Source organism: Chenopodium album, chromosome 19 (genome assembly GCF_948465745.1).
Source record: "Chenopodium album chromosome 19, dcCheAlbu1.1, whole genome shotgun sequence".
NCBI classification, from domain to species: Eukaryota; Viridiplantae; Streptophyta; class Magnoliopsida; order Caryophyllales; family Amaranthaceae; genus Chenopodium; species Chenopodium album.
Genome location: NC_137852.1, coordinates 670,201 through 693,150, shown reverse-complemented (window position 1 = coordinate 693,150; position 22,950 = coordinate 670,201). Strand labels below are relative to the sequence as shown.

Here is a 22,950-nt window from a genome sequence, read left to right as displayed (position 1 = left end):
AAGGTTATTTTGACTTTTACCACCTACAAAAAACGAAAAATTTGCTTTTACCACCTCCGTAAAAAAAAAAATATTTTACCACCACCTAAAACAAAAATGAAAAGTTGGCATTTACCACCAATCACCGCGACTAACGGATTCCGTCCATAAATCCGTTAGTGGGGTCTACTAAGTTCACGTGTCACTATATAAATTCCGTAATTTTTTTAAAAAAATAAATAAAACAAAAATAAAAAACAAAACCAATAATATAGTGACACGTGGACATGGTAGGCCTCACTAACAGATTTATGGAAAATTCGTTAGTTGGCGGTGAATCGGTGATTGGTGATAAAAGCCACTTTCATTTATTTTTTTTATTTGGTGGTAAAATAAAACTTTATTTAATGGAGGTAGTAAAACAATCTAAAATAATTATAATAAAGAAAGATATATTATTTCAAAAAAAAAAAAGAAAAAAGTTGAAAGATATATTACTGAAAAAGCATAGGCTAAATTTATTTGATGGTGGTAAGAAAATTAGAACTTTAAATAGCACTATAAGAATTAGTCAAGAAAATAATTACGGAAATTATGGTAAAAATAGGTGGGTTTTTAAGGGTTGACAAGGAATTTTTAGTGGTAAAGTTTAAGAGAGAGATATTCAGATCTAAACTAGTTTAGTGAAGTTGAGATTACAGACCAAACTACTAAAATGCAATTAAGTGGCAATGGGGTAGGTTGTGTTGGGAGTTGGGAACAAATTGTAATTTGCGTTTAACTATTTTAATTACTACGGAGTATATGTCTATATTCTATATGTACGTACTTGATCAGTTCATATCAATTATTTTAATTGATTAAAAATTATAGTTTTACTTGGAGTACTATACAAAGTACTTAGAATATGGATTTACACACTTACTATTTTTTTTTAAAAAACAAAAAAAAAAGTTTATGGTCAACGAGGGTTAGGAAGTGTTTTATTTATCTGATTTTTACATATCTGAATTTAACTAGTTTATCTAAACTAAACTTAACTTATTTGGATTTATCTGAACTTAATTAAACCTATTTTAGTTGTAATTTGAACTTGGATAATTCTTATCCGAACTTATTTTTCTTAGACTTATCTAAACTTATTTTTCCTAAACTGAAATTATCTTTATCTGAACTTAAGAGGAACTTGAAATTATCTGTAGTTAAAAGGAACTTGAACTTATTTGAACTTATAAGACCTGAAATAAGGTGAAATTGTGAAAATAACAGACTCTTATACACTTATAATCACTGTTATGAGCTTAAAACAAAAAGATTATTTAAAAAGTATGCAAAAGAACAAAATATAGTGGAAGTCGAATATTTGAATTAGAATATTAATCATAAGAAGGGCAGATTAGGAGGCTGTCCTTGACCAAAGGGGCAAAGTCACCGTTATCAATATGATGCTTCACCTTAAAAGCATATTCGGTGGCCGACTCCAATATGATTCATCTGAATTTGAAGAAAAAATTCAAATGAATGTTGTGCAAACTTGAATCAACTTCAACTTATATAAGTGGTAGCTTTAGTTAATTATTGTTAATAAAGGCGAAGACAAAAAAATAATATTAGGAGACTCTTCTCACAAGACAACCACCTAATACATCGGAAAAAAAATAATAATTAGATGTAACTAAAGTTATTACACAACCTTTCTAATTTCTGAATAATCTAAAACTAGATGATCTATGTTAGATATCCAACTTCTTCATCTTCTTCTTCCTCAAAAAAAAAAAAAAAAAAAAAGAGTTATCCAATCTGCTTTTTTTTTTTTTGAAAGAAAAGTTATCCAATCTGCTTCACCATATATGTATTACAATTTAGAAAAAAGAATTGGTTGAATTTTCTAAAAAAGAGAATAATTGTGAAATATGTATTTCTTCTCACAAAACGCAAATCTTTTGGGGTTTAATTGCATTGTATTTTTCCATAAGCTCCAAATGAGGAGAGTGAATATCCTTATTGTATCTCTATGATCTTTTACTTGTTATGATTTGATAGTTTCATGTATGTAGATTAATGATACTCGTTAGTATTGGAGACATTATACTTCGCCCATTTCTGATTTGTATCTAGTCATGCTTTGCCACTCAATTCAAGGATTGTGCTAAAAATTGATTGCACAGGATGAGAATATTTCATCTTATGTTTCCTTTAAATTGCAACAATGTTAAAACATCAACATTTCATGATTTTATTAGTATATAAATTAAGATATTAATGGTCAAAGTAATGCGTCGAGTGGAAGTTAGAGAATTGTAGTTTCAATTTGCAAGTAATTTAATTTCGTTATATGCGAGTAAAAGGGTCATTAATGCACTAGTAATCTATGTATCACATGAAATGAAATGTTGCAGTAGCACTAATAATTGAATTGTGAGGCATATGCAAAATGAACACTATACATTCGATGAATATCAAGCATAAAGCCATAGAACATGAAAAATAAAACAGAAGAGCATAAACTCCAATGAGCATAAACAAAAGAGTCAGTTTCATATTCTTTGGTTTTACGCTTGATGTTCAATGAATGGATACACAATAAACACTACATGCACACGCATCCACCATCATAATGATAATATTTCTAATCATATGCATATGTGTATTCTTCGACAGATGTTAGTCTGAATTAATCAAGAATCTTGTAATAAGAATACAAACCTAATGAAGGTACTTACTGATTTTGTTGTAGGCCTGACTTCTATAAGTTGAACTCTTTATTGGTAAACAGATCCTTACAAAAGTTGGGTACCTTGTGTCTGCTTGAAGTTTGATTGATTTATTTTGACTCCATTCCCAGCTTGTTGCTTGACAGATTGAGGTTGGAACTTGGAAGGACATAAGAAAATAGAATACTAGTACAATGTATCAAATACCATATCAAAGAATCAATACAATTCACTCAGGACACAAATTTTGCACCAACAAATATGGCATCATACCATTTCCTATGTCATAATTTACGTAAACAATTTTAAGTGATACAAAATTGTTAATAATACCAAAACAAACTACTATGACTGGCATTAGTCCAGCTTCAACGCAAAATAAGCTCCTATGACTACCTACAAGATATGCAGTCACTGCCCACCGCTGCTTCATGAGGTTCTGCACCTATTGGTAAATTTGGTTCAGCGGCCATACTAGTTGCCCAGGTGTAGAGGCTATTTGGTCTAAGTGTTCCATGTCTCAAATAAGACATCTAAAGTCTTTTAAAGCGCTTATTATTATTATTTCCAGAAGATGCATGCCTCTGTTCTGACAAATGCCTCTTTTCCTTGGCTCGCTTTAGAGTAGACTTGCCCTTTATCTTCCACTTCTCGTTCCCACCAGGACGCTGATGCTCTTCAATTTCTCTAACCTTGCGCTTCCTGGGGAAAATAAGCATGTGTGTGTATCAGCAAACAAAGAAAGATCTCTAATTTTGTGACGTTCAAACAAATACAGAGCAACATTTTTCGACTTACCGGTACTGTGCAAGGGAACTGTCAGCAAGTAGCTCATCAGCAATTCTATTTTTCCTCTCCTTTTTAGTGAGCCTAGAAGAGTAATAATCTGACGCTGACTCCACTACGGTACCCACCTACATTATTAACATGGTTAAAATAATATATCAACAGCATCAGCTAAGGTAAAGACTACAATTTTTTTATATTAAGGAAATCAGGCTCAATGGCATCAATTCAGGGGATGCGAAATTTACCTGAAAATATTTGGGTAATGCCTTCAACTTTGTATCACCCTTCTTATAATGTCTTTTTGGATCAATGACATTCCTTAACTGCAAAGATTATGAAATTACCATCAATGTGAGATAACTGTGAGTTTGAGACATCCAAATGGGTTAAAACACTATAAACGTGAGAGAGAAGTGTTGACCTGCAGCTAATATAGAAAAATGGAGACATGCTATAGCCAATTTGTATTTAGAAATTGAGATTTGTGTCTTGGAAACAAATAAGGGAAGAATCATAGCAATGGAATAAACTATTGATTTACTACTTCTAACATCATGGTAGACCTTCCTGCCCAATCCAAAACACCTTTATATTAAAAGCCAAAGGTGAAGGTTCTGTTAAGGGAGTTGATAGGCTTATCACTTATTCATATTTAAATTGCAATATTTTAGCAGAAAACAGTTTCTTCATTAGAGTTCATTGGAGATCCAATGTGTTTACAGAAAGAGAATGTGCACAAAAGTTACACCTGACATACAATGCAACAGAAACAGAGTATTATGAGATTTAACAGAATCTGTTCCTTGTTACAAGTTCAATGTTCAGCACAATATTAGATAATTATGGCAGGATATAGTTTTAAAATAATAACGAAGCCTTTGAATAAAAAGCAATACCGCAATCTTATAAACACTTCTGTAATCATTATAAGACCATCATTTTTACTCATGTTTTTCTGAAAAGCATATGAAAAATTATCAATTGCAACTTACGGATGATTTGAGCTTGCAACATAAAAAGTATAGAATTGTAGCTTTTAGTACCTTTCTAAGCAGCCTTGCACTATTAATATAATGATTATTAATTTTACCCTCCCCATGTTAGAAGAAGGCATTTAGATGATGGTATGATATACTACGGCTTTCCACATGTAGCATCACAGCCTTTGGGTTCCTTCTATTCACATAAGAAAAATCTACAAGATCTTGGCTAAGACTTGGTTTAAGAAGCGTAATATCCATTTGGCGACAGTTTAAAATAAAGATACCAACACAAATTGACGAACTTTTGGCAAGGGGGACGGATAAAGGTAACTGTCTTGATATTAAGCCGATAGTGCATAGACTCCTAACCCTCAATGTATCAAATCAAGTCTGAAAATGATTAGACTCAAATAAGTAAAAGAGCTAATAGTGAAGGTTAAAGGGTGCTAATATTAAGGTTTCAATTGGGTAAACGGGTTTTAATCGATAGAATAGGTAAAGAAGCTAATAGGGAATGCCAAGTAAATACATCGACCTAGTTAGTTATCTGTACAGAAATATTGAAAAAAATGCATGGAAAAGTAACAATCATATGGCAATTGGTTTACACCAATGATGTCCACCATGTTCATTCCTCTTAATATGGACAAATTAACAAGGTGAATCCAAAATGAGATGCCTTTGTGTTAATTGTATGTGGATAATATTGTATACTTGTATAGAAGAATGAGACTAAAGCTGGAGTTCATGCTAAATTGGAGAAAGTGAAACAAAAGTTGAAATCTTGTCTTCCTCCAATCACTTATATCTATTGCTACTAGCATGATCTTGTTTTTATCTATTCTGAATGCAAACTTTATCTTCAACTAATTGGGAATAAGGCTTTGGTGTAATCATACAGATTGTTGGACAAAAAACATTAACTCACTGATTGAAAAAACAATTCCCAATTTGTGACCATTTTATATCAAGAAGTCATAAGAGTAGAGACAAAAATTCTACAATCTACACACCTAATCTTGATCCCACAACCCAACTTCACTGTAATTCTCATCAAATGCCAATGCTCTTTAAAGTCTAACCTAAATGACCAAAACAATAGCCCAGTTGATAAAATATTAAACAAGGGATATTACTATAAATTCAATGATCGTCCAAAACTTTACCCGATTTCCCTCAAGACTCGAGCTTCAATCGACAAGTATTGAACTAAATTTTGATTCAAATTATCATAAATTTAATTCCTAAGAACACAAACTTCCAAAATTAAACCAATGCAGAAAATAAAAAATGCAATACCTTTAGTAGCTGGAGATCCTGTTTCAACTCGGGCGTAACAACCGGGGCAGGCATATCAAACCTAAAATACATTCCAAAACCCACATCAAAATTTACACAAATTTCCCAAAAAATTGAACAAATTTCAAAATACAAACAATTTGACAGCAAAATCAATACCAATCTGCGCCAGCGGTATCTTTGAGTTGTTTCCGGCGTAGTTTATTGAGTTGTTTAGGGTTATTCGGAGGAACAAACAAACCATCAATAAGATCTGATTTGGGTTTATACAGTGAGCTGATTTCAGGCGTAATTTGGGTTTTGCGAGTTCCAATTGAAGACGAAGAAGCAGTTCCGAATGATGGGATCTTGGGCTCCCATGTCAAGGCCGCCATTGAAGGGTTTAAGAACAATATTCTGCAACAAATTTTGACTTCTTTTATCAAATTAAGCTCCAAAAATCACATAAATTTCTTCTCGCTTATAGAAATTGACAAAATTACTCAGTATAATCTTTCATAAGTTCGTTGATTATAAACTATAGTTCAATAAATTACTTCAGAAGAACCCTAAATTACGATAAACCCTAGATTGTGAAATTGATAATTGAAGATTAAATAGAAAAAGGAAAGAATATATTGGCCCTGTTTGGCAATTGGCTGTTGGCTGTCGGCTATTTTAGTTGGTTGGTTTGACTGGCTGTTTAGATTGGCTTTTGAGTTGGCTGTTTGACTAGAGTTGTAGTGTTTGGTAAATTGACTGTTGGGTGCTAGCTGTTGTTAAACTATATTAACACTAATGAACTAATATAGTACTTTAATATTAATTAAAATAATAAATTATTGGTAATTATAATTGTAAATTAATTATTAATTATTTACAATAAGGTTAAAATAATTTAATAATAATAATTATAATTATTAATTATTGGTTAGAAATTACTAATAATTGTATATTACTCCATTTTAATACTAATTATTAAAAACTAATTATTCAATGATAATAATTAATTATTAATTATTAAATAGTAATTATTAAAAACTAATTATTAAATACTAATAATTTATGTTTCAAAAAAATATTAATTATTCATTATTAATTACTAATTACTAATTACTAATTACTAATTACTAATTACTAATTATTAATTACTAATTACTAATTACTAATTACTAATTACTAATTACTAATTACTAATTACTAATTACTAATTACTAATTACTAATTACTAATTACTAATTATTAATTACTAATTACTAATTACTAATTACTAATTACTAATTACTAATTACTAATTACTAATTACTAATTATTAATTACTAATTACTAATTATTAATTATTAATTATTAATTATTAATTATTAATTATTAATTATTAATTATTAATTATTAATTATTAATTATTAATTATTAATTATTAATTATTAATTATTAATTATTATTAATCAAAAGTACAAGCCAAAAGCCATAAGCCAAAAGCTGCTCCAACTAGCTTTTGGCTTAAAAGCCAACTTTTCAGCTAGTTAAAAAAGCCACTAACCAAACATGTTTTTTGGCTGTTTGACCAACTTGAAGAAGCCAAAAGCCAAAAGCCAGCTGAAAAGTTGGTTTCCAAACACCCCCATTACCTAAGAAATTGCTTTAATGGAGTAGAGAAAGCTCGGAAGTTGCTTTAATGGAGAATTTGGAGCACGCTTCAATGGAGGCGAGCGATAGAAGTGGATGCATGTACGCTTGAAAAAAAAGAATACGGAGTAAGGCCTGTTCTCTTACATTGAAATTCAGTTCAATTCAGCTCAGCTCAGTTCAGTTAGTTCAGTTCAGTTCAGTTCTGATTAGGGGATTTTTTACCCAAGCTGCGTGGACCAATGAGGGGCTGCCACGTGTCAAGGGCTGGCAGGTCACCTCTGACCTATCCCCAGTTGACACGTGGCCTTCCCAGATACATTCTCAGAATGGCGGCTTTCAGAGGCCCAACTTCCCAAACGCATTGATTGCGGCGCAGCCCATCTGTCCTAGGTCAGATGACCTAGGGGAGGGCACCTTTCCCAAGGACCCTATAAATAGGGAGATATTCCCCCAAAATGGGGGACAATTCAGAAAATTTACTATCATTTATTACATCCTTCTCTCTCTCATCAGAGAATACCTGAGCTTGGAATCCAAGCAGATCCCCACCTAAATTTCCGCACTTTTTATTCTCCTTCAAGTTACTAACTTGAGCGTTGGAGGCGGAGCACCACCCAACCGGTGTCTCCGTTGTTTTTGCAGGTACAGAGTCAGCAGGACCAGTCTTCGAGTTGTAACTCTCCCAAGGGACAAAAACACCCAAAACATTTGGCGCCGTCTGTGGGGAGAGTACCTCAAGATGGTTCAAAATTCTGTACCGATTCACAATTCTACCTCTCTGCGTCCGGGTACTCAGTCGGGTAATCCGGAAGACTTGCAACCGGTTATTCAGCCGGTAGGATTTGAAATCCCCCAGCCTCCACCTCAGCCTCAGCCAGAGGTATTCACTGAGGAGGAGGGCGAAGAAGAAGACAATGATGTTGAGACTTACATCTCTAGGGATGGCTCTCTCATCTCTAAATCCATCCGTTCCAGAGATCAGCTGGAACGAAACCAGGATCAGGCAGGCCCTAGCAGCCGGCCCACTGGGAGGTCAGATGGGGAAACCCGGAAGACCAGAGGAGAAGCTCCAGTCACCCGGAACGAGCTCATGAAATTCATGAACTCCTTCAAGGGTGAAATCAAGAAGATGATCAACAACAAGGCAGGCTCTTCCAAGAGTCAGCCGGCTAAAAAGACTCCCAATGATGGGAAGAAGAAGAAGCCGGTTAAGGACAGGCAGCCAACTCCCCATCCAAAGGAGAAGGCAGCCGCAACACTTGATTGGTCTAAGATTCTGATGCCCCGGCGACCCCAGCCGGAGGCTAGAAAAACGTCCACCTTTGATGCTAGAGAAGTCATCAATCGGAGGAGGCAGCAACAGTCTGAGTCAGCTTCTACCTCAAGCTTTCCAGACAGCTTCAAGCAAGCTTCCGCAAGGAACTCTATATCCTTGCATGAGAGTTGGACAGGCGGTAAATCCGTCAACACCGAACCTCAGCTGATGATAGGGTCTATGCCATACGCACCCCAGGCGCAGTATGGGAAATATGGCCTCCAGTTCATGCAGCCACCCCCATTCGGAGGTCAGGCGGCATATACTAATGCCCAGCCACTGGACTGGCAGCTCCGGCTGATGAGGCTAGGCGAACAGCCGTCTGCCTTTGCAGCCAATATAACCGAGGCGGCTCAGCCGGCCAAGGTTAAAAACATTTTGGTTGGTGCTTATGATGGCACCACCAACCCTGAAGATCACCTGATGGCATACACCAACCTAATGTGTTTACAAGGTTGGGATGACGCCACCTGGTGCCGCTGCTTTCCGGCTACATTGAAGGGCATTGCCCAACAATGGTTTGGCAACTTGCCAGCCGGATCTATTGATTGCTTCAAGAAGCTAGCCTTCTTGTTTGCCACCAACTTCTCAATGAACATCCCTGCTAAGAAGACAAGTTTAGACTTGAGCACCATTAAGCAGGGAGAGAGAGAAGGGCTACGCTCATATGTCAGGCGGTTCAACCTGGTCAGAATTCAGATCCAGGGGCTGTCTGACGAGGTAGCATTTACTGACTTCTTCAAGGGTCTGAGAGACGGGTCGACTTTTAAGTTTGACCTCGTCAGAAAAGGGGCTTTCACGCTACAGGCGGCCCTGAGAGAGGCGGAAAGCTATATACAAGCAACCGACCTCTGTACGCCTGGTAACCAGTCAGACTCCAAGAAGTCTGACAAACAAAAAGAGAGCTGGTCTGCTCAGCCGGCGAAGAAAAAAGAAGAGAGCAAGAAAAGAAAAGAAGTCTGGGTGGTCAGCGATTCTGAGCAGCCGTCCCAAAAAAAGAAAAAAGAATTTAAACCGTACGTTCCCCGGTACGAGTTTAACAAGGATTGTAACTCCATCCTCATGGAGGTAAAGGACCGGCTGTCCATTGAGAAGCCGAATCCAATGAAGAGTTCCGTTCAATCCCGGAACAAGAACAAATATTGTCAATTCCATGAGGAGGTTGGCCATGACACCAACGACTGCTTCAGTTTACAGCGGACGTTGGACCGTCTGGCTGACAAAGGACATTTGAAGTCCTATATTTCTAAGTCCCCAGCCGGGGCTAAAAAGAAGAACAAGAGCCAGTCCTCTAAGGCTGCCTCCCAGCATGCAAGTAGCTCGGAAACCGACAGGGATCCGGTCTACACCATAGCAGGCGGATTTTCCTGTGGTGGCCCTACCATCCGGGGCACCAAAAGCCATCTTCGAAAGATGGATAAGGATGATGAGGAGCAGCCGTCTGCCAGCTCCACTTTTCCGGATGTCCTCATTACTGAGAAGGACAGGGGCAGTGTCCGCCGCCCGCATGACGATCCGGTTGTCATTGAATGCAAGGTCGCCAACCAGTTAGTTGGGCGTATCCTTATTGACACCGGCAGCTCGTCGGACATCATCAGTCTCCGGTGCTTGCAGAAGCTGAAATACAACTCCAGCAGCATGCATCCGGTTACCCACCCCTTGGTTGGTTTTGGAGGTGGGATGGTCTATCCAGCCGTAAGAATTGACCTACCCATCCGGCTGGGTGAGAAGGGCCAAGGACGACATTTAGTCGTCAGATTCTTGGTCGTTGAGGAGTTGACCGCCTACAACATCATTCTTGGCAGGCCAACCCTCAACGAAGCCAAGTCTGTAATCATCCCTTCTCTCATGCTCATCAAGTATGAGAGGGATGATGGTTATGTTGGTTCCCTGAACGGGATCAGAAGACGGCCAGGGAGTGTTACCTCTCAACCGTCAAGGATACTGTGGCTGCAGACGGCCAAGGGAAGGAACCAATAGACCTTGACAATGTCAAGGATGCTCCCTCACCTCCACCAGCAGCCGGAAAAAAGAGAAAAGCTGTAGAGCTGGTGGTGGTGAAGAAAGAAAAGAAATAGCAATCACTGACCGGTGAACGGTCAGAGGAAATCCGTCCCCAATCGGCTGGTGAAAGTATTGATCTTGTTCTGGACGACAGCCGTCCAGAGCGAACTGTTAAGGTTGGGACGGTTGCTAATGCTGTTCTGGGTGCAGACTTGCACCTCCTGCTGAAAGAGTTCAAAGATGTGTTTGCCTTTGAAGTGGAAGAGATGCCAGGCATCAGCCCGGATCTTGCTGTCCACAAACTCGCCGTGGATCCAAAAATGAAGCCCATCCGGCAAAAGAAGAGAAACCACGGCGAGGAAAGAAGTCAGGCGGCAGCTGCCGAAGTAAAAAAGCTGTTGGATGCCAGGTTCATTCGGCCTTGTAATTTCCCCGACTGGGTGGCAAACGTTGTGCTTGTAAAGAAGCCGAATGGTACCTGGCGGATGTGTGTAGATTACACAGATCTCAACAAGGCATGCCCAAAGGATAGTTATCCGCTTCCAAAAATTGACAGCTTGGTCGATTCAACAGCCGGTCATGCCTTGATGAGTTTTATGGATGCCTACTCCGGCTTCCATCAGATACCTCTGTGGAAAAAAGATCAAGAAAAGACGGCCTTCGTCACTGATCAGGGGTTATTCTGCTATACTGTGATGTCGTTTGGCTTGAAGAATGCGCCGGCTACGTTCCAACGGATGATTAATACAGTCTTCATTAATCAAATTGGGAGGAATGTAGAGGCGTATATTGATGACATGATAGTCAAATCCAAGCAGCAGGCGGATCACCTTGCTGATCTCCGAGAAACCTTCACCACACTCAGGCGGCATAAGGTTATGTTAAATCCTAAGAAATGCGTCTTTGGTGTTGAGTCTGGGAAGTTTCTCGGATTCCTGATTGATCAAAGGGGGATAGAAGCTAACCCTGAGAAGATACAGGCGGTAATTGACATGAAGTCACCCCGCACTATCAAGGAAGTTCAGAGACTCACCGGTTGCCTGACCGCTTTGGGGAGGTTCCTCAGCCGGTCAGGTGACAAATGCCTTTACTTCTTCCAAGCAATCAGGAAGAACACTAGATTTGAATGGGGGGATGATGCTGAGGCGGCATTCCAGAAGTTGAAAGAACACTTGCACTCTTTGCCAAGGCTTGTTAGTCCTTTGCCAAGAGAAAAGTTGTACATGTATCTAGCCGTCTCAGACCATGCTCTCAATGTCATTCTCCTTGCTGAACGAGACGGTACACAGCTCCCGGTATATTTCATTAGCCATGTGTTAAAAAATGTTGAACTCAGGTACCCCATGGTGGAAAAATTTGGTCTTGCTCTATATATGGCCTTCAAAAAGTTGAAACCATACTTCCTGGCACATCCGGTTGTAATCTACACCGACCAGCCCCTCAAGCGGCCAATGTCCACTCTGGAGTCATCCGGCAGAATGCTGAAATGGGCTATTGAAATGCAAAGTCTTGAAATCTCCTACGAACCAAGGAAAGCAGTGAAAGGTCAGGCGTTTGCCGACTTCATTGTTGAAATGACTCGTCCGGTTCTCCCGGATAATGTTGATCAGGTTTGGAAGGTGTATGTAGACGGGAGCTCTACAAAGAACGGCTGTGGTGCAGGCATAGTTTGTGAATATCCAGAAGGAGATAGATATGAGTATGCACTACGGTTGAAGTTTCAGGCCTCGAATAATGAGGCGGAGTATGAAGCCTTGCTAGCCGGAATCCGCATGTGTAAGGCAGCAGGGGCAACAAAGATTGACGCCCATTCTGATTCTCAGTTGGTTGTTAGCCAGTATGAGGGCACTTATGAAGCGACCCATCCGGCAATGATCAAATATCTTCAGGCTGTCAAGGATGAGGCTGGGACACTTGAGGAGTTCAGGTTGAATCAAGTGCCTCGGTCAGATAACCACCCGGCGGATGCACTATCAAAATTGGCATCATCCGCCTGCCATGATACGCCTCGGTCAGTCTTTTGGGAAGTTCTTGAAAAACGAAGTATTTATGAAGAGCCCATTGGAATTCTGGATCGAAGTTCTACTTGGATGGATGGCATCCGGGCGTATCTTGCAGACGGCACGCTCCCTGATTCACCTCAGGAAGCAGCCGTCATGAAAAAGAGAGCAGCAAACTTCGAGTTGAGAAACGGAGAACTCTTCAAGGCTGGTTTTCTCAAGCCCTTTTTGAAATGTGTTACCCCAGAAAAGGGGAAGGAGTTACTCGAAGAGCTGCATGCGGGATTTTGCGCCTCCCATATAGGCGGCAAGTCCCTAGCCGTCAGAGCCAGGCGGCATTATTTTTGGCCTACCCTCGAGGCAGACGCCAAGGAATTTGTGAAGAAATGTGATAAATGCCAGAGGTTTGGCAAGCTAATACATCGCCCGGCTACTGATCTGACGGCAATCCACAGCCCAGTCCCGTTTGCTAAATGGGGCATGGACATATTGGGTCCATATACGCCTGCTCCAGGCGGAAAGCGCTATATTTTGGTGGCTGTGGATTATTTCACCAAATGGGTGGAGGCGGAGGCAGTTAAGAATATCAAGACAAAGGATGTCATCTCTTTCATATGGAAGAATATTATCACCCGGTTTGGGGTACCTATGTCTATGGTGTTTGATAATGGTCCTCAGTTTGAAACGCCTCAGCTCAAGACTTGGTTAGGAGATCAGGGCATCTCAAGTTATTTTGCCTCAGTCGGCCGTCCTCAAGCAAATGGTCAGGTTGAGGCATTCAACAAACTCATCTCAGACGGAATCAAAAAGAAAATTGAAATAGCCGGTGGCCTATGGGCTGAAGAGTTAATTCATGTGTTATGGGCCATCCGGACAACTGCTAAGGGGTCAACCGGAGAAACCCCGTTTCTCATGGTATACGGGGCTGAAGCCGTTTTACCCATTGAACACTATGAGCCTACGCTTAGAGTGATGCTCTATGATGAAGAGGCAAATTGGGAGGCCATGCGGCTAGCATTGGACTCCCTCCCGGAACGCAGGGGCAATGCTGCCCTGCGACATGAGATATACCGTCTGAGAATGACGCGAGCCTACAACAAAAGAGTGCACAAACGCCCTTTGAAAGTGGACGATTTTGTGTTACGGAAAATGGAGGCAACCGGTAGGGCCAATGAGCTTGGAAAGCTAACTCCTAATTGGGAAGGCCCCTACCGGATCTATGAAGAAGTTAGGGATGGCACATACCGCTTGGAAACCCCAGACGGTAGACGCCTGCCTAGAACTTGGAATGTAGACAACTTAAAAAAGTACTGCTTCTGAGTGTTGTAAGTTTTTTGTAACAAGAGGTATTAATGAGAAATGCTCTTGTTTCATGTATTGTCTTTTTATTTCCGTCTGGGTTTACCCATACTAATGTTGAAAAAGTACAGTAGTAAATTTAACGTGTGAATAACTTGAGGCCAATGGCCAGATAAAAACTAAGTTTGATACTTAGTATATGAAATCAAAAGTCCATAGTGACAAGAGGCTAACAGCCGGATCCTAAAACTAAGCACAAAACCGTTTAGTAGCTATCAGCCGGTCTAACAGCTAGACCTGAGGCCAAGGGCCAGATGGTTGTCCATTTTCTCAAAATTCGTCTATTCCAACATGGCTATAGGCATCCGGCGACACCCCTCCGGGTGCAATCGTCGCAGAGAACAGCCACCATGCTTGTTCTATAAGCCCATGCGGGTGGCAACAATTGAGTGGCTAAAACAGTCAACTCATAGCCATCTGTCCATATTGCTTCTCTTAAGTAATTTCTGGCTAAGAATTTTCCGGCTGACTACAAGTATCAGCCGGAATAACATCGAAAGTCTTTTACTTAGAGAAATTTTCCTCAAGTTACGTACTTTTGGGACAAACCCCTTTTTGCGTAATGGCTATAAAGCATACTCAGACGGTTTGGTACCGACTGGGGCAGAGGTTGCATGCCCGTTATTTGGCCGGCTGTGTACTTGGTTTGGGGCAATCACCATTGTGATTGATTGCCTTACAAACATCTCATACTCTTTTAAGTATGAGAAGTTTCCAAGGCAATCAATCCTCTCTTTGTTTGGATTAAACCAACCACACAACCGTCCAAGGGCAAGGACAGCCGGATATATGCCTGCCGCATGCTTTTTATAAGATAGGCAAATTCACAATCACAAGTATACATTGAGTATATATGCAAAAGTGAAAAATTAAGAGAACCGAAAAATTGCAAGTATAAGAAAAACCGACTGAGTCGGTATACTTCATAAATAGAATTGGCTCACAGGGCCAAAATAATTGTTACCCGGAAATAAATCCGGAAGAGAAACCATTGTTACCCGACCCCGTGGTCGGTAAAGGATACATCAGTTACTCGGCACGCAGGCCGGAAAGTCAAAAGAAAATTAAAGTTTGATTGGTTGGCATACTGCCGCTGAATCCAAGAGTTTGATTACTCTTGGGAAGTTTGCTGTTCTGGTTGCTGCGCTGGCTGCTGGGGTTCCGGCTGGTCCTGCGCCGGGGGAAGGTCTGCTTCAGTATTCACAGCCTCTTCAGGCTGGTCCTCTTCAATTTGACCGTCTGCCTGCTCCCCCGCCTGCTCCTCTTCCTCGTCGGAGACATCATATCCTTGCTCATCAGCCCAAACCTTGAAGCGAGGCGGTGCTTCCTCTCCCAGAATTTGAGCATCATACACAGCCGTGGCATAATCGTACCTCAACTTGTAATATTCGAAGTCCACTTCTGGGTTGAGGAGTTTCCAGGCTAGCCGCAGGCGGGCTTCTGTGTCTTTCTCATTCTCCTGGACCAGACGGGCCTGCTCCTTGGCAAGCTCATCCTGGTGCTCAGTCTTCTGGTTGGCCAGCGCCACCACCAACCGGGAGTTATCAGCCCGGAGTCGAGTATTTTCAGTATCAGCACCTTCTAACGCCTTGAGGCTAGATTCAGCAGTCTTCAATTTCTGCTCAAGGTCGTTGGCCCGGTTGTTCGTAGCCTCGTTAGCAGCCGTCAGGGTCTGAATCAGCTCCTCCTGTTTCAACTCCACTGCTTTAATTGAAAGTTCAGACATATAATATGCATGTTCAGCAGAGTTGAGATTTTCGATTGCCCTTCTTTTGGCGTCATTTACCTCTTCTTGCTTCCGCCTGAAGGGCACTCGGAGCCCGTCTACTCTCAGCATTACCTGAGTAAGCCAGCCGGGAAAGTTAGCGCTTAACACAATGAAACGAAAATATAAGCCTAAGAGTTAAGACAGCTTACCTCCGCCAGCTGGCCCATTATCCGGTCAAAGTCCACTACCTGTAAATCAGGTACTGAGGTTTTCTCTGTCCGGGTGAGGGTCCTCACCATCCGTTTGGCAAAACCCGGGAAGTCAGGTGCCCCGGAGGTAGCATCTGCACCAAAAGAAGTATTTGGTGAGAGGGAAGCGGCATAGGCAGCATTCATCCGTCCCCAGCTGCTCACTGAGCCACCGGATGGGTCTACCTTAGTCTTGACCCTCATAAAGTCAAGTGGGTAAGGGATTTCAATGGTAGCCTTACCTTGAGTTCTGGGCTGTGGAGTGGAACCCTCCCCAGCCGCTGCAGTGTCGGCTGCAGCGTTGAGTGGCACGCCACTCTTCGATGCCTCCTCTGAGGCATCCGACATTTTCCCCTCCGTCCTCTTTGAGCTTTCGCTCAACGCTTGTACTTTGGAGGGAGACTTGCCACCAGTCGTAGGACGATCTGGTTTGGCAGTGGAGGTTGTCTGGGAAGGGGTCCGCCTGACCTTGGCAGCCGGAGTCTTGAGCTCCTCACCAGTCTTTTTTACGTGCTTGGTGAAGGAGCGTGGAATAACTTTGTTGGTGCCCTACAGCAAGGAAAACAAAATGTTAGTAGCCGGCAAAATACTTAAGCGAATTCGTTAAAATGAGCATTGGGGCAGGCGGTCTTACCCCGCCTTTCTTTGCATCCTTGGCCTCCAAGGACGCTTTCTTAGCCATCAGCTGCTTCTTGCGCAGCTGGGCAGCATGCTTAGCCGGAGTTTTTGCCGGGTCCACCATCCTTTTAGCTTCGGCTGCAAAGTCAGACGGAATATCAGTCACAGAAAAACATAAGAGAAATTATTATTGAAAGCAAGGCAAAGTTTTTCAAGTATAGGGATCTACCCTGGGGAAACATTGTGCTAAGCCCACAAGCGGATAGGAACCTCTTATCCTTGAAAAAATCCGGATGGGGGATCCAATTCTTAGGGACAATTATCTCCGTCCCGTCGTCCATGTGCGCCGTGGTGGTTTCAAAGAAACCAGGATCAATGATCTGCCGGCGGGCTCGTGCAGAAAGCTCCGGGAGAGCGCATTTCCTGCCCAGGAGTGCCGGCTCCTGATTATACCGGCGCAGTGTCCGGTTGTGTTCAAGGGATGGAGAGGAAATCAAATAAAACCTTTCCCTCCATCCAGCCCATTTGGACACCTTGTCCAAAGTTATTTAATATTGGGGCAAGGTTGTGAGAGTATACCAAGCCCCATGACCGCCTGGGGCCCTGCTCAAATAGTGCATATGAGCAAAGGCCGAAAAACTAGGCTCTATATCTTGAAATTCGCAGGCGGCAATATACCCGAGTATATTCCCCCACGAATTCGGAGTTAACTGCCAGACCCCTAGATCATACCCCTTGAGGATCTTCCTGATCCCAGTATGGAGGGGGAATCGGAGGCCGGCTTCAATAACCGCCTCGTAGCAGACGAAGTAGTTGTCTGCATTTGGGATATCATCCTTCCAGGCCATAACGGCGTCCGCATGCGGAACCGTCACATACCACCCGTTCCCAAATGGATGCTTTTCTTTAAAGACCTTGAAGCTGCTCTTTAGTAGGGCCCTGTCAGCCGGCAGCATTCTTATTTTTCTGGGGTCAGGCTTATCTGCAGTCTTCGCCGGCACTTGATAGTCAGCCGCGAAGTTCTCTTGTGCAGAGCCGGAAGCTTCCGACTCTGATCTCTCAGCAGCCTCTTCGCCGCCTGACCCATTTCTTTCCTCTGGTTCAGAGGATGAGGCGGCCTCTTTGCCGCCTGACTCACTCACTTCTTGTGAGGAGGCGCCACTTTCAGAAATCTCCGGCTCATCCGGACTCTCATAGCCCTCCTCCCTAGAAACCTCGTCAGCGCGCACTCTTCTAGCGCGCCGGTGTCTCGGCTTGACAGTCGTTTGTTTAACTCTGGCCATTGTGTCCTGCACAGACACAGAGAGGGAGGGATTTGGGGATGATCAAAGGAGATCTGATTGTCTGGAAAGGGCACCCCCGGTTCTAGACTCAGCCGTACCAGGAGACCGGCTGAGAGTCCTAGGTCGTGCCGTGTGTGTGAATGAAGAGTCCATCTATTTTGTTTTGAAAAAGAATGTATACAAGTAAAAGAAAACTGAAGGAAGGAAACGGATAGTTACCTTACTTTGAAAAAAGCTCTGAAAAATCTGAAAGCAGCTACAGCCGGTGACCGGGTGTTCTTGAGTGAGCACGCGGGAATCTTGAAATGGCAAGTACACAGTCGGAGTTAGAGCACCTCTCTCTAAAAACTTCTCCTTCTCTCTCTAATGAAAATGATGAATGAAGTGAGAGAAGAGAAAAGGGGGGGGGGGGTAAACTCCTATTTATAGGCAGGGTAAACGGAAAAATGACCGTTAACCCTAGCCGTTTTTACTGCTCACCTCTCACAGGGTGACACGTGTCACAGGCACCACGTGGCCTGCCACGTGGCACCTGTGAGGGGCAAATGATTAGGGGATTTTTTACCCAAGCTGCGTGGACCAATGAGGGGCTGCCACGTGTCAAGGGCTGGCAGGTCACCTCTGACCTATCCCCAGTTGACACGTGGCCTTCCCAGATACATTCTCAGAATGGCGGCTTTCAGAGGCCCAACTTCCCAAACGCATTGATTGCGGCGCAGCCCATCTGTCCTAGGTCAGATGACCTAGGGGAGGGCACCTTTCCCAAGGACCCTATAAATAGGGAGATATTCCCCCAAAATGGGGGACAATTCAGAAAATTTACTATCATTTATTACATCCTTCTCTCTCTCATCAGAGAACACCTGAGCTTGGAATCCAAGCAGATCCCCACCTAAATTTCCGCACTTTTTATTCTCCTTCAAGTTACTAACTTGAGCGTTGGAGGCGGAGCACCACCCAACCGGTGTCTCCGTTGTTTTTGCAGGTACAGAGTCAGCAGGACCAGTCTTTGAGTTGTAACTCTCCCAAGGGACAAAGACACCCAAAACAAGTTCAGTTCAGCTCAATTCAGTTCAGTTCAGTTCAGTTCATCTCCTAATTTCCTTCTCTTATAAAATATTCATTTCAATTCACTTCATTTCAACTGAGTTCAGTTCAGTTCAGTTCAGTTCAGCTGAGTTCAGTCAATGAGAACAGGCCCTAAAACCTTAATTTAAAGCCAATAAATTAAATAAAGAATAAAAAAGACTAAGCTACAAGAGACCAATAAGAAGGGAAATTGCAAAGATAACTTAATATAATCGTAACAACCAATTCTAATGATTTAATGAACTTAAACTCCTACTACAACTTTTTTTTTTATTTATTTTTATTTTTATTTTTATTTTTACAAATCAATTCATTTTTGTGAAAAACTACAAATAAAATCTACATTAACAAATACATAAAATTGAATCAAACTAGGGTTTCGTTCGTCAAAGCTACGATCGTTGAAATTCTTGCATTGTGGTACATCTCTCGCACACATCGCTGGAATATATAGCCTTTTCGGAGAGACGGTCTAACAATTTGTTGTAGCTGTAAGGATGATTTTCATCTGATTCGCTTGAAGGCATTTGAAAACTTGACAATCGTTGTGATCCCGAACAAATCTTTACCAATAAACTGACAATAAGGCAAAAGATGATTACCTTTTTGATAAATTCTAACACAGAAACATACCCTAAACATAAACAAACAACTAAACTAACAAAAACTAACGACTCCAACATAGGAAGACGGACAAATATATTGGAGGTAGTAAAGCAATCTATCTAATCTAATATATCCCTACCTTATAAAAAGTAGAAACATACTCTTATGAATTGTGTAATGTCAATTATACCCTTCAAAATGTGTATTTACATACATACCCTCATTAATATGTAGATGCTATTTTAATGAATAGTGTTTAGACAACTATACCCTCTAAAATATTTATGTACTTTTATGCTTTCATAAATGTTAGTTGTCTTGAACATTTATACCACCTAAATATAGTTGATTACATATTTTCTCTTATTGTTTTTTTTTTAGGAAAAATTTCTCTTATTGTTAATTTAACTAATTTTGTGATTTAAAAGCCAAACCAAAAAAACCTCCAAGATATGGCTAGCTATGACGCGCGCACGTTAGCTGCCCTAGTATATATAAAGGGGAGTTTTTTCCCGAGTTTTTAGAGAGCTAAGATCTAATTTTCTCAGCGCGCCATGTAGGATTATAAATATTAGGAGTAGCCAATTAAATAAGAGATTATTAATTTCTTTTAGAATTAAATAATTCAAATGTCACGTAAGCATAATTGGCGAATGAGATTTTTAAGTTTAAATTAATTAAATATTATCTTTTAATATTAGAAATTTTATCTAAATATATAGCAAACATTAGCTCATAAAAAAATAATAATAAGAAAAATCAAACAAACCGTGCTTCATCTAGTTTTTATTATTTTTGTAGGTGGTAAAAGTCAAAATTTCCTTAAATTTATAAATAATATAATAACTTTCTTTTATTTTTATTTTAAAAAATAAAATATTGCCGTATATGTTATTGAATTTATGAAAAATACGGAAAGTTATTAGGAAAGTCGGAAGTAATTAGAATTAATATTACAGTAGGAAAAAAATCATCTTTTTGCTCGTATTTGGGTAGATTTTTGTTTCCTATAAATTCAAGTTTCCAGCTTCAGTAAATAAAGAGTTTTTCTTGTCTTAAAAAAAAAAAAAAAAAGGGAAAAAAAAAAAAAGAGTTTTTTCGTTGGGGAACTTAATTACACAGAAAATTATACTAAGGTAAGGTTTTGTTACTTTACTCTGTTTCGTTCAATTTTGGTCTTTGATGTTGAGATTAATTACTCAATTGGTGTAATTGCTGTTTTCCAATTACTCAATAAGATTTTTTTTTTTTTTTTTTTTTTTTTTTTTTTTTTTTTGGGTGCAATTGAATAAGTTTATAAGAATACTAATGTAGTGTACTGATTTGATTTGCCATAATTGAGTTGTGTCAAATTGGTTTAGCTTCCCAAATTTTTCGCATATTGATTATATCTCTAACCTCTAATTTAAAGTGTTTGTATTGTTCACTGAAATTGAACACCATTGAGGATTTTATCTATTTCTTTGTTATGAATTGATTTGATTTTAAGACTCTTAATTATTTATGTGATAATGTCGTAGATGTGTGATTGGTCGTTATTGCCCTCTGATATTGTTGCTGGAATTGGTTTGAAATTGGATTCCGTTGAGGAAGTTATTCGTTTCTCCGCTGTTTGTCATTCATGGAATCATGTTTCCTACTCCACGGTTATACCCGAGTGGAGCCGTGAAAATAAACCAACTCCGCCTTGGTTGCTGCTAGCGGAGCCGGAGCTGGAGCCAAGCAACGACTACAACTCGAATTGTAGGAAATTTTTCAACTTAAGCAAAAACAAGTGCTACGAAATGATGCTTCCTCAGATATCCGAGAAAAGATGTTGGGGTTCGTCTTGTGGGTGGATTGTGATGCATGACTTTAACAAGAACGTTAAGTTATTTAATCCGATTACTAAAGCTGAATTAAGCCTCCCTTCGTTGTATGATTTGCCAGCTTACTCAAAAACTTACACATTCGAAGAAAACAGTTTAGCAGACGATGAAGACGGATCATCATCAGATGAGATGATGGAGAGTTATCCCTGGGCTATGAAAATTTTGGTGCGAAAATTCATTGTATTAAAGATTCCTGGAAGCAACAACACTGATGAGCTAGTTGTGTTTGCGATCCATTACCCAATTGATAGTATATCTTTTGCTCGTCCTGGAGACAAATCATGGACTGAAGTAATTGAACCATGGCCACGAAATCCACACCGCCCTTTTATTCATCATGCCATGGTTTGGAATGGAAAAGTAGTCATCTTGTCTAGTCATATTGGTGGAACTGGTAATGGAGGGATTGCATATTGTGATATAGCTAGTATTGCGGCTAATTCTTCTAGTCCTGTTATGGCTAAAGGTTATACTACCTTTCCCTACAATTTGTATGGAACAACACAAGAAACATCAATCCAAGAAATAGCGACTGAAGGAGAGATGTATATGGTGGAGTTAGTTGGTGATTTACTTTTAGTCTTACGCCAAAGAGAGTCTGGTATTGCGGATGAATATCAAGATGCTCAAGGTGAGTATATATACCGCTGGGACAATAAACGTTGCTACCGTACCATTAATTTCAAGGTCTATAAGCTTGTTCGTGACACAAAATCTTCGTCGTGGGAAAATGTTGAGGATTTGGGTGATTATTTGTTATTTGTTGGTGATAACTATGCTAGTGCTCTTCACATATCTAATGCTCCAAATTGCCAAAAGAACGCTATATACTATATTGACGATGAAGAAAGAATGTATTGGGGTATTTCAATGGGAACTGACGTCCGTGGACATGATATGGGTATGTTTGACATGACATCCGGAAATATTACATCATTCTATGATGGTGGTGATACAATTTCTAAATACTTTGCTCCTATATGGTTTATGCCCGACTTTTAGATTTTGCTTGTTTTTGTACTTACTTTCTTTCTTAATTACAATATTAGTATTATGCTTTATCTTTTTTCTCGTCGTTAATTATGAAATACGAGTAGTCTTGTAGTACCATTTTAGTACTTATGTTTTTTCAATTATGTGTTATTGAAATATAAATTAATACTAGTAGCATTGATAAAACCTTAATTATGAAGTTTGTGATTTTTACTTCAAGTTTTCCGTAAGATAGGTTTACGTTAATTTTATTATAAGACAATCAATTTAAGAGTAACGATAACCTTAAAAAATTTTGCTTATAAAAATGAGAATTTTAAATTAGGGTAACTTTAACTCGTTTTGCAATAATTTAATGAAAGTCCGTCAGGCGTAAGCTCCGTCTTAATCCAGAATTTGTGTTATTATTTTGTACAAAAAATTAAAAATAAAAATACAAAATACACACTTTTGACTTTTACACAATCTACACCGAGGTAGGTCT

General features: G+C 40.1%; 2 protein-coding genes across 2 annotated transcripts; one reads left to right on the top strand and one right to left on the bottom strand.

The window, feature by feature from the left end:
- Positions 1 to 2,678: 2,678 nt before the first annotated feature.
- On the bottom strand, positions 2,679 to 7,447 carry LOC145595302 (rRNA-processing protein fcf2-like). Its single transcript, XM_081651692.1, has 6 exons — positions 7,372 to 7,447; positions 5,924 to 6,160; positions 5,765 to 5,825; positions 3,728 to 3,805; positions 3,492 to 3,607; positions 2,679 to 3,395 (listed from the first exon to the last, which is right to left on the bottom strand). Exons 2-6 carry the CDS (start codon positions 6,136 to 6,138, stop codon positions 3,227 to 3,229), a joined length of 639 nt encoding a protein of 212 aa, XP_081507818.1. The 5' UTR covers positions 6,139 to 6,160; positions 7,372 to 7,447; the 3' UTR covers positions 2,679 to 3,226.
- A 13,675-nt stretch (positions 7,448 to 21,122) lies between these two features.
- Positions 21,123 to 22,475, top strand: LOC145596051 (F-box protein SKIP23-like). Its single transcript, XM_081652483.1, has one exon. The coding sequence runs from the start codon at positions 21,123 to 21,125 to the stop codon at positions 22,473 to 22,475; it is 1,353 nt and encodes a 450-aa protein (XP_081508609.1).
- The last annotated feature ends 475 nt before the right edge of the window (positions 22,476 to 22,950 follow it).

Bases quoted from the DNA above. Each gene is read 5' to 3' on its own strand.
- LOC145596051 (XM_081652483.1), top strand. From the start codon at position 21,123: ATGTGTGATTGGTCGTTATTGCCCTCTGATATTGTTGCTGGAATTGGT.
- LOC145595302 (XM_081651692.1), bottom strand. From the start codon at position 6,138: ATGGCGGCCTTGACATGGGAGCCCAAGATCCCATCATTCGGAACTGCT. The intron at 3,806-5,764 runs GTATTGCATTTT...TAATCTTTGCAG, and splicing joins AGGATCTCCAGCTACTAAAG to TTAAGGAATGTCATTGATCC. The intron at 3,608-3,727 runs GTAAATTTCGCA...TTAATAATGTAG, and splicing joins CATTACCCAAATATTTTCAG to GTGGGTACCGTAGTGGAGTC.